Source organism: Sparus aurata, chromosome 4, assembly GCF_900880675.1.
Source record: "Sparus aurata chromosome 4, fSpaAur1.1, whole genome shotgun sequence".
Lineage (NCBI taxonomy): Eukaryota > Metazoa > Chordata > Actinopteri > Spariformes > Sparidae > Sparus > Sparus aurata.
The window spans coordinates 26,750,691-26,762,800 of NC_044190.1; the positions used below are offsets into that span (position 1 = coordinate 26,750,691).

General features: G+C 40.1%; 1 protein-coding gene across 2 annotated transcripts; it reads left to right on the forward strand.

Moving 5' to 3' along the window:
• Positions 1 to 3,344: 3,344 nt before the first annotated feature.
• cmtr2 (cap methyltransferase 2) lies at positions 3,345 to 10,586 on the forward strand. 2 transcript variants are annotated; one of them, XM_030413372.1, is made up of 3 exons: positions 3,345 to 3,398; positions 7,008 to 8,267; positions 8,581 to 10,586. In XM_030413372.1, exons 2-3 carry the CDS (start codon positions 7,017 to 7,019, stop codon positions 9,616 to 9,618), a joined length of 2,289 nt encoding a protein of 762 aa, XP_030269232.1. In that variant the 5' UTR covers positions 3,345 to 3,398; positions 7,008 to 7,016; the 3' UTR covers positions 9,619 to 10,586. The 2 variants fall into 2 exon arrangements, with proteins under 2 accessions (XP_030269232.1, XP_030269233.1); XM_030413373.1 differs by lacking the exon at positions 3,345 to 3,398 and adding an exon at positions 6,871 to 6,894.
• The last annotated feature ends 1,524 nt before the right edge of the window (positions 10,587 to 12,110 follow it).

A 12,110-nucleotide genomic window follows, 5' to 3' on the forward strand; every position in this document is an offset into this window, starting at 1 on the left:
AGATCTTCTGCATAGTTTCCACGTTGTGTGGCCCAAAGAGCACCGGTAGAGACTTCTGTTAGTCAAGCAGCTAAATTCCTGTTTAGCCCTCTGCTAACTTTAATGAGATTAGAATGACTCAATATTACGACTTGAAACATTTTCATAGTTAAAGGTATTATTGATAACGTTCAGACACAAAATTTGGCATTTCATCTCCCCCTTCCATTGTTTTCATGTCAAAACAGAGCTGTTAGTATCACCTGCCCCTCAAGTGGTTGCTGGTTTGTTGCACTGGCTGACGTTGCCCATGCTAGCTAGTGTAGACATCCCTAATGCTAGCTAGCTAATGTTGCTAACGTAAGGACAGCCCAGTATGCTGGGTGCAGACTGTAGAAATCAGCCAACCTTCCATTTCTTTTCCACAAACTGGCAACTACCAAGACTGTGGATGCTGACAAATTCATTTCCCACAGGATACCAACGGCATTCCACTCTTGGCTGACAATCCGTTTCGAAGCTGTAAAGAACCCAAAACAACCCAACTGGGGGACGCCGTGACATTCCGACACACCTCCATTGCGACACCCCTCCATTCCGAAACCCCCCCACTCCGACACACCACTGTTCCGACCCTCCCCCCAAAACACAGCTGTTCCGAAATTAAACACCGCTATCCGTGGTGCTGACATCCCCACTTCCAGCCGCCCACACATTTCTGAAGTGGGTTAAGGTAAGGGTTAGTTCGGAGTGGGGGGGTTTCGGAATGGAGGGGTCTTTTCGGAATAGCGGGGTCTTTGAAAAAAGAGGGAAACCCCGCCATTACAATGAATTGAAGTCAATGTTCGGAACAGCGGGGTTTCGGAAAGGCGGGGTGTAACCAAAGAACTGACAGAGTTCTTACACAGTTATAAACAAAACAATCATTTTTGACCTGACAAACATTATAAATTCATAATCTAAAGTTTCTAAGGAAAACAGATTTTATTCTACACCCTTCTACATGTTCAGTAGATGTATTTGTTTAGTTTTTTTAAATGATTTGTCTCCATAAAATGTGATCAGTACTAGCTTCAAAGTCATTTCCTGTATTTTCCCATATTTTTTATTCTACTTTTTACATCCACTTCTTTTAAAATGTAAGCTTATGGGGAAAAGTATTTTTGGGCCAGTGTGCATCTCATGACGTCATTACACACTCAGGTGTGTTCAGTTATTATTTGTCCTATATGGAGTTTTTAAATATGACTTCTTCCAAAGTCCAGACAGCCAGATAGATCCTGTTCATTCCACCTATTCCATCAATAAGTAGGTAGAAGAGGTTTCTGTTGGTTTTCTGTGTACAGTCCGCTGTAAAAGGCTGGCTGAGTTTCTCAGTTTGTTATTGGGGACCTGAGTGAGATGAATGCTGGAGGGAGCTGGAGAGTGGCTGCCCTTTAGGAATAATATACCACATGGAGAATGGCTGCAGTCTGTCTCTCTTCACATTTGCAGAGCACATTTAATTTTTTTCAAAGTCACACATGACCTTTAAAACCCCAATCTCTTAAATATCAATAGTTATATATACAGTGTGCGGTTGCATTTGCTTTGAATACTGTAAGCTCAGAGCTTTCCTTGTCCTCTAAAGGGCCTGTTTGTTATTTGTATTTTACATGACTGTCTTCTCCACAAACTACTTTAGGAACTTCTCTGTCCGTCACAGTTTGGGATACTGCATGTGGACACTACTGGACGAACATTAGGACAGAAATAGAAAGATAACTCCGCAGTGTACACATTAATATTACAGGAGGTGTTCCTGTTATAGCAGTAAATTGGATGAGAAAATGTTTACATCCACCACTTTTGGAATTCCTAATTGCACCTTGATATCCCAAAGGTCCATTATTTATGAATGAGACTCCCACTGGGAGTGTCCTCTTTTTACTTAGTGGCATACTTCTTATCAAATCCTGTATTATCTTTGCAGGCAACATACGGGATGCAATCTATGTGAAGTATATTGGGAGGGGAGAAAAGGGAAAACAGAGATACAAACACTTTGTAAACCAGGCTCAAACATGGCAAGAGAACACTATTTGTCAGTTTCATCAGCTCACACTCGGAAGAGCTCTAATAATTATGTAACATGATGACACAGATCAGTTCACCGTGGATTAACTGGCTGGAAAGATGCACACTTAAGCAAATCCATTACCATAGATGGTCATACATCTTATTTTGAGACCCAAATTATTCTGAATTTACGCAAAAACTGAAAATCAGAATATTATAACATGGATCGATACAGTCATAATACAGTACATGAACATTTTTTTTCTTTTTTTCTATCACATAAAGGATCTTATACAATTATTTTCGACATTTGGTTCATTTTTCATCTTCCCTTAAGCCCAAAATAGCATTTTAAACTCACGGCTCTATTTCTGACAAAGACAGAGTTGTTTACACATTAATGCAGACTGATAAATGATTATAAAATGAATAACAATCCCCAATAGTAATGATAATATGCACGTAAAAATATAGGCTAAGGGAAATATAAGTAAAATGGACTTGCAAGTTTCCTGCAGGAATCATCCTCAGTACAATCTTTATGTCGTTGGGCTGTAAGATAACTAACTAATCACTGATGCTTATAATTTAATTATTAATTCAGAAGTCCTGAAAATATACAGAAAACTGTGGACATTGTAACTGAAATTGTGGATCATGATTGTTTTCTCAACACCATTACGCTGTTTGTCCTGTGTTGTGAACTCAGCAGCCAGGTGGGGATGCAAGATGGACGTTATGTTGTCCAACCTCCTAATGTCCTTGTTTTTTCCAACATACCACCGGAACCAACACATATTTTACAATAAACCTGACGGACAACCCTATATTAATTTTCAGCCAATGTATTTTATTTTAAAACATTTCTTTTATCATTATCATTTTTTAGATTTGAGGGTTTAGTTAATCTAACATTTAACCTGAGCTGCATGTCTTTGCGGGGCTGGAGGAAGCCAGAGCAGCTGGAGAGAACCCACACAGACACGAGGAGAACATACAAACTCCACACGAAAGGTTCAAGAATCAAGGCCAAACCCAGGACCATCTTGCTATGAGGTAACTAATCCTAAACTAGTGCTAATTGATAAGTATGTTTTTTATACTATGAGATTGTATTTACGATGAAGCTGAGATCTAAAAGATTCCCCCAGCAAAATAACTATAACTATATAACTATAACTATATCATAATTGTGTCTGATGTACATGTATATATAGTTTATACACATGCATCTTACCCCTAACAGGGTGTGCTATATGCTCCTTTAAAATAAGCCCCGCCCTCTTGGTCATACGCATGCGCTGTGTTGTTCCGGGTCACATGGAAGTGTGGTTCCGGGCCCTGACAGCAGCGAGACACCGGTGAGTTTCTGTTCAGTTTTTTCGGGCTATTTGCGTCTCTGTTATCTACACACCAGTCCATCAGACTGTACACCTGGGCAGATACTTCTTTCTGGCAGCTGATAGCGGCTCAGTGTGTCAGATAGATTCAGTGTTTCCGGGTTTTTACAACGCAACACGGCCATTAGCACTGTGCTGTAGGAAGTGTCTCACTGCAGCTTCAGCTGAGGGCAAACTTTGGTGAGACAGTTTGTTTTCAGCAAGCAGCTATCATGTCCACGACCCTTACAGCCGAAACATGCAGCTACATTTAGGCTTGTTGCCTCAGTTACAGAGAGCAGTAAAGCTCACCAATAAATAACATTAAACCTGTTTACAGATTTTGTAAGCAGGTTCAGTTTTGTGCAGGTAAAGACATTTTAATCAGGAGAAAAAGATCTTCATTGACTGATTATTATCATGCCTGAACAAATTAAATGAACAAGTAAATAAACTATTTTTTGTTTCAATGCACTGAATAAACATTGACTTTAAGGACAACACAGTCTCATACTGTTTTGCTTTGTTTACATTTGGCGGACCCTGCCACCTCTCTAGCTTCAAACAGTGTTCTGTTGACCTTATTTCCCCCTGAGAACAGCTTGTTTATTAATATTGTAAATTAAAAAATTAAAAGTTTGAATTTATTCCCAAAATGACATGGTGCCCCTTTAAGGAGGAAAATGGCGCAGCTCACAATGTTGAATATATTATTTTAAGATGACGAAACGTTGTGTAAATTTGTTATATACCTACAACTATCACTCAGGTTCTTTGGAAAGTAAGTATGTTTACTGAAGTGTTATAGCCTACTTCATTTAAATCTTGATGAACTTTTACTTTACTTATATTGTTCCTTTTTATTTCTACTCTACTGCATTTTGGAAGCCAATACTTAGGTGACTTACTTTACTTAAGGACTGCACATTAATCACAAAATAATCAAAATCACAAGACTTGCAATTATTTTATCAAAGTAAAATGTGTCACAAAACAGTGTTTTAATGAAATTTTGTAGTGCTGCGGAGATGCTCTGGCATTTAATCATCCATAATGATCATGAATTATATCGCAATCGCAATATCTGTCAAAATAATCACAATATCAGGTTTTGACCATATCGTGCAGCCCTAATTCAAAATATAAATGAACCAATACATTATAATATAATATTAGGGGTTGAACTACTCTACACTATATTTTTAGTGAAGTTTGCCCAGCCCTGACCACCTGCTACATCTAACTTTTTTGAACTCACTGATTTAACCAAGCTGACATGCATGTAACTAATCCTAAACTAGGGCTCATTTATAAGTACATTTTTTATACTTTGAGCTTGTATTATAGCTTTTATAACTTGCTTGTATACGGTAAAGATGAGGTCTCAAAGATTCTCCCAGCAAATCTGAAATGATTAGTTTAGATCTAATATATAGAATGAGTTATTATAAACTCTCTTTATTACCTTCCTTAATCACTTGTATGGATAAAACGTTTAAATCAGGCTGTTTTTCTCTCTTGTGTATTTTAACGTTCACAAACAGAACAGAGCAGACGACTTTCATACACAGAGGTAGTGCCTAACAACAGCTTGATTTATGAGGAGTAATTGATGAATGTGCCGCCATTAGCTATACACCATATATTGCCTTTCATGAGTGAGTCACTGCAGACTAATCAAGAAATGACCCAGAAATCCGTTCTCCTGCCCAGTGTTGTCAATCTAAATTACGTGCACGAGGGCAGAGGATTAGCTCTGGGGTTAATGTGATTCTGACTGTAAATCTTATTTGTGTCATCAATTAGAAATCTCTCAATAATTACATGAAGTGTTTTGAACTTATTTTTAGCACACCACAATGGTCTAGCTAAAGGTCATACCATCATCATCATCATCATCATCATCATCATCATCGTCATCATCATCTTCACAGATTGATCAGTATGTACTGTAGTTTTTGAAGACCGTGCTCCTGCATCAGTGGTAAACAAACACAATCTTGCTGTTTTATAAAACAACACATCTCAAAATTTGGTTTTAGACAGGGCTGCATGATCAAACAGAAATGTTATGGAAATCGCAGTGTGACCAAGTGCAATATCCAAATTGCAGGAGCTGCAGTTTCTTTGATGGGGGTAAAATCTGTCACAGTGTACCATTAAGAATGGAGCATTGTGCTGATGCAGAGATTCACACCCTACAAATCATATTCATGTCCCAGGTGTAAGGGAACTAGTCTATTCATGGAGAAGTCTCACTCATTTTGGATATCGTGTTGTCTTCTACTGTTTTTAAGGGCTGCATTACAGTAAAGTTGTGTGATTTTCTGAACTTACCAGACAATTCTACTTGTTCTAACACCTGCCTTTACCCACTTAGTCATTTTATCAACATCACTGATGATTATTTCGCAAAAATGTAATTGTGTTAATATTATGTTAGTACCAACAGTCATCTCTACAATATTGTTCTAGTATAGGTAAAAAATATTATGATATTTTATTTTGTCACTCAACCCTTGCATTTATAAAGTGCAAGATATATATTATGTATCTCTTTATATTCTTCTGAGGACATTAAACCATTTAAAAACTCAGTGGGTCATCTGAAAAATGATTTGCCACTGGTTGCAACAGTTTTAAATTTTCCAGGTATGATCACCATCTCAGAAAATATCTGGGTTTCATGGTATCATGGTATCATGGAATAGAATGGTATTTTTTTATTATAATGTTCAGTTAGAGTGAACTTTAAAATAATTAAAACAGGTTTCTTTTGGTTGAACAAAATTATAGTTTATAGAATATAATGCTCTGACAGATATGAATCTTTATTTAAACATGAAATAGATATATTTTAACACACTAATATAGTAGAATTCAATATCTTGGATAAGAAAATTAATCATTTTTTGTTCTGTGGTACAGTAAACTGCTGCAACCCTGTTCATAAGGCTGAAAACGTCATCTAAATCATTCAAATAACTTGAAAAAGAGCCAGTGTTGAATGAATTTAGTCATTTTTTAAATGTTTATTAGAAGAGAGAGTGTGATACCAGAATCCAACTGATGTTTTTTTATTTTGTTTACTTTCACAAACATGAAAAGAATTACTCATTATATGAAAGCAACACAGGCAACATTTTCCAAGCTACAACAAGAGTTTGAAATGTTGATAAGATATGCCAAGTTTTCCATGTTCGAGTCTAATAAGAAGAGCCTGCATGCTGTTGTAAAGTTGGAGGAAATCTTCATTCTGAGTGGGTTGGGCTCTGGCCTGATGAATTAGTCACCAGTATTTACAGTCTCCTCTGTTACCTGAGGGCACCACATCACAATGAGTGGACATTAGTAATTCAACACCACTCATGCATGTAGAGAAAAATGAAGGGTTGCAGAGCGCAGCCTCGGTTTAATTCACTGTGAAATGTTCTGTTTGCAGATTTTTTTGCAGACTCTACCTGTGCCATTAGTGCAGGTCAGATAAACACTCAACAGTTTGGTGGATTACATCAGAACAGACAATGGATCATACAGATGTGTCTTATTATCAGAGCATTTCTAACTCCTGTTGTTGTTCTGCTACAACAGGTGCAGAGGATGAGCTCACGCAATGGGAAAAGAAGGAAAGTCGGCAAGCCGCAGCAAATCCACAACTTGGTGGAGTTTGACCCTGAAACACAGACTGAGATTCATGCTCTTTTTAGTAAAGTTAGAACCTATGTGAAACCATCTAATGGGGAGTGGAGCCTCCCCGACCCAAACACCACTCTCAGACACTCTGTGGAGGAACATAGCCGGCTGCAGGCCCTGAAGGCATCACTGAACGCAGTGAAGAACCAGCTCAGTGACAAGAACGTGCAGGTCTGGCATCAGCACACCAACTCCACCAATCGAGCCGGGAAGGTGATCACTGCTGTGCGCTCTGCTGCCAACGCAGAGATCTGCACTCAGGCCTGGTGCAAGTTCTCTGAGATCCTGGGAACCTTTAATCTTCTTCCAGGCGAGGCTCTTCAAAATGGAGAGCTGAACACGATCCACCTTTGTGAAGCTCCAGGAGCCTTTATAACTGCTCTAAACCACTACATCAAAACCAGAGAGTCCACTCGCTACTGTGACTGGAGCTGGGTCGCCAACACGCTCAACCCTTACCACGAGGCTAATGGTGGAAACACAACGATTGCGGATGATCGGCTGATTGCTAACACGCTGCCCTGGTGGTTCTTCGGCTCAGACAACACAGGGAACATCATGAGCCAGAAACATTTGCTGGAACTGCAGACATTTGTGGCAAATATGCGTCGAGTTGATCTGGTGACGGCAGACGGTAGCTTTGACTGTCAGGAGAACCCAGACGAGCAGGAATCGCTTGTAGCGTCACTGCATTACTGCGAGGTCACAGCTGCACTGCTGCTCCTGAGCCTTGGTGGCTCCTTCGTACTGAAAATGTTTACTCTGTATGAACACTCCTCTATCTGCTTACTCTACCTGCTGAACTGCTGCTTCCGCTCTGTTAGCGTCTTCAAACCTGCCACCAGCAAGGCTGGCAACTCCGAGGTTTATGTCGTATGTCTGAACTATGATGGCAAGGAAGCTGTGAGACCACTGCTCTCAAAACTGATTCGTAACTACGGACCACATCTGGCTGACAGAGAGGCACTTTTCCCAAACTCACTTGTCCCGGAGTCATTTCAGAAGCAGCATGAAGAGGTGTGTGTGTACTTCCATGCACTCCAGGTGGAGACCATCACAGAAAACCTGCGACTGTTTGAAGGAATGAGCAAAGAGCAGAGGCAAGGGCTCGACTACATCAGGGACTGTACGGCTCAGGAATACCTGCAGCGCTTCCAGGTAGGAACATTCTGTTTAATTGAGCAGGGCAGTTGACAAAACACATTTTGTTCAGGTCCATTTAGTAGCTGTATGAGAGCTTTTCATCGGATCACACATCACTCAGTGGCCACAAACGATGCTCGATATGTCATTAAAATCACCAAATAGAGCCAAACCATGAAGCCAAATTTATGTCAGTGTTTTGTTGTATATATTCTCAATTTTTTTATTTCCCACACTTTATTATCCAAGCAAGATTTTAGAAGCTACAACTAACAGCATTTGTTTCAGAAAAAAAACCAAAGAGCTTGATTGAGTGTCTCTGTTGTAGGTGAGCTTCCTTCCCCGGAGTCAATGGATCTCCCGCAACACGGTGAGTCCGGCCTGCTGCAGGGTCTCAGCGGGTCGACCTCTGGGACAGAGGAAGCAAACAGGCTCCTTCAACGAGAGGAGGGAATTGCAGACCCTGAGCTGGAGGGAGCGCATCGAGAGAGGTTGCTGTGCCGCCTGGATACAGAGACACTGCACAGAGGCCAGTGGGACGGGCTGCCTGCTGCAAGGACCACTGTCCGAGTGTGACCTGGACTCATGGTTTGTTATCGTCGGGGCTGCGCTGCCTGCAGTCAGAAACTCTCCGTTCTGTGAAGGAGTATTGTTGAACCACTTGAATGAAGCCCTGATGGACACAGCAGTAGACTGGACTCGCCCACCGTCCTGTGATTCATGTCATGTCGCTTGCACGGCCTCCATCTTGTCAGATGTGGCAGGTCTGTGCGACTTCCGTGATGCCACCAAAAAGAAGAGGCAGTGTCTGGTGTTTGGCAGCCGCTCAGTGTGGGCTGCCTGTGAAAGCCAACTCAAGGATTTGGTCTTCATGTTTTCTGCAGAGCCTTCATTTCCTCAAAGAGGCTGTGTTACACTGCACGACGGGGAGCCGCTTTACCAGCAGCAGCTCTTGGGTTGTGTTGTGTATTCCCTGCAGACCCTGAACTCTGGGGATGACCTGCTGCTGCCCGTGTTTTCTGCCCTCACCCGTGTTACGGCAGCTGTTGTGCTTTGCCTGCATGTCTGTTTTAACGCAGTCACATTCAGGTGTCCGCCGCCCTCAGGCGTAGTTGGGACAGTGCTTGTGTGTGCTGGATTTTGCCCTGAAGCGGCTGCACGATTACTCCCTGTTCTGACTGACGCCCATAACTGCATGGGTCAGTTAAGAGGAGAGGAGGGTGAAAATGTGCCGTCTGGAAGCGACAGACAGGTGCTGCAGTTTGTTCCTATGGAGGAAATGCTCACTGGAGGACTGACTGAGTTCCTGTGGACCATGAACTCTGAAATTATGCAACACAAGCTGCATTTGCTCATGCAGTCATAGTGCAGCAGTTTAGCAGTTAACTGCCACTTCAGAGACTGTTTAACATAATGAGCTTCCAGCAGTTAGTCACTGAATAATTTCTGTCTGTTGACATTAAAAGAGTACTCCACTGATTTTGCATTGCTCCTAAACATTGGCAGATCAAAAAAGGTTTTAAAGTTTTTTTTTTTTTTTCTCTACACATTATTTTCTTCACATTATTTTCACACATGCAGTAAAACACCTGGAAACAGTGTGATGTGTAGAAACTGCGGATGGTGTTACACTTTGTCTTCTGCTCTTTACACATCCTTTTCAAGGCTTTTATTTATTAAGGACTCTCCAGTTGGTGTGATGATGTTTTGGGCACAGTATCTGTAAGAGATACCTCCGGGACATACTGTAGTGATGCAGAAATGAAAATGAATGACTTTTTAAGGATAATGTCATACATGCAAATTATTAAAGCACATATGGCCACTAACTTTTAGGTTAGCATGCTACTGTGATTTGTAATGTTAGTTTAGACTGTAAAGCAACTACGTAAAATAGTAACGAGTGTGACTGACACATCAGCATGGCCCATTTTTACCATATCGCAGATATCAGACATCAGCGTATGTGTCAGCCGATGAGTTACAAAACACTGCCTGTTCACCAGAACACGTTTGTCACATGACGTTCATTTTTGGAGGCCTTTCATTAATTTTGTGATGATAGAAGTTCATTCCTTGATGTATGTCACAAGAGTATGGAAGATAAATTAAAGTGCAGCCTGACAGATATTTTGAGGCTGATATTGGGATATTCCACAGTTAAAACATCCAGTAACAGTTAGTTATAGATAGATATGCATTTGGTTAGAAAAGAATTGAGCCAAAGAAAAGCTCACTTCAATATTAAATCAATAGTTATTAAATAAATAGTTACATGAATAAAGTGTGTGATATATAAATGAAACCACATAAATAAAACTCAATTTAACTCAACGTTCTTTTTTTTCCATTTCATGCCAGTTGTTTTTTTTCCTTTCATTCCTTTTCGTGACTGTGGCGTCAGCGCCCTCTCATCTTTCAGTCAGTCGCCAGTCTCCTGCAGCTTAAAGTGAAACTCTCGCCAAAAAGCAACCGAGGCTTTATTTGGGATTGAATATGAGTCAAACCTTCGTGTGAAAGCATAATTACGACGAAAGAGGCACTTTTAAGATTTACCGTAGTTTCGGTTTTGGGCACGTTAATTTTGAATGGGAGTGAAGCAATGCTCTTGTTCATGAGTAGAGACCCTAGTGATGCTACGAGCAAAGTTTCATGTTGTGTCGAGCCTTCTTAGTGTTCTAAAAATAGCGATTTTGATGCTAGAATGTCTTGCCCCATGCACTCCCGTTCAAAATTAACGTGCCCAAAACCGAAACTATGGTAAATCTTAAAAGTGGCTCTTTCGTCGTAATTATGCTTTCACACTCATATTCAATCCCAAATAAAGCCTTGGTTGCTTTTTGGCGAGAGTTTCGCTTTAATTCACTTCCTGCTAGCATTTTTTTGCCAGTTAGCTCCCGCTAGCTGGAGCAACAGCAACAATAACAATAAGATTTATTAAATAATTTCACATATTGTTGGTTAATTTTTATATTCTATCCAGTTTTTTCCTGTGATGGTTTATTTTATATTGCCTTTTAACAGTTTTTTTTTACATTTCAACGTATAACATTTAAGGTTTTGACAGCTAAACAGCACTTTTGAGATTTTAGAATTGAAAAGTGCTTTCAAAGTGAGCAGTGATGACAGAGCCTCTGAAGGATAAATATACTGATTAATCTCTGATAAACTAAAATCAGCCTATAAAATCTACCAGATGTGCCAGTGTGAAAAGTGTCACCAGTAAGGTCTCAAAAACATCTTTATTATCATTACTATTAATTATTATTTCAGTTCAGGCCAAATATAACAAATTCAAATCTTTTGTCACCCTGCAGGCGGGAACAAGACTGTCCGTTGATGCATATTTACAGTGCATGAAAATTTAAATTACTTTCAGTTCTTGATCAGCAGAACTCATCTGTGACTAGATTCACTGAGGATTTTAGGGAGGCAGAATAAACAACAGTCCAAACTCTCAGAACCAAACCCTCCTGTCAGTCACAGATGGTGTGTGTTGAAACCCACATCATCAACACCCTGGAGTTTTACCCTGAAAGTGCCTGTCGTGTTCTACAACTCATTATTTATTTCAACCAAGGATATTTTGTCCGAGTGCCATCTTGAAGCTTATCGCCAACTTAATGTTAAGCTATTACAATTTATCTGTTTTGTGTCCAGTGAGAAATAACGTTATATCTTCATATAAAAGGACAGCCTGTGTGCACTAAAATGTTTTATACTGCATGAGCTATTCAACGAGGGAGATGTTTAGGAAAGACACACATATTGAATGAAGACATGCTGCATTTGTTTATCGGGAGTTTTTTTGTTACCCCCTTTATAATCAATATGATGCCACTGGAGTTTATTTTCTTA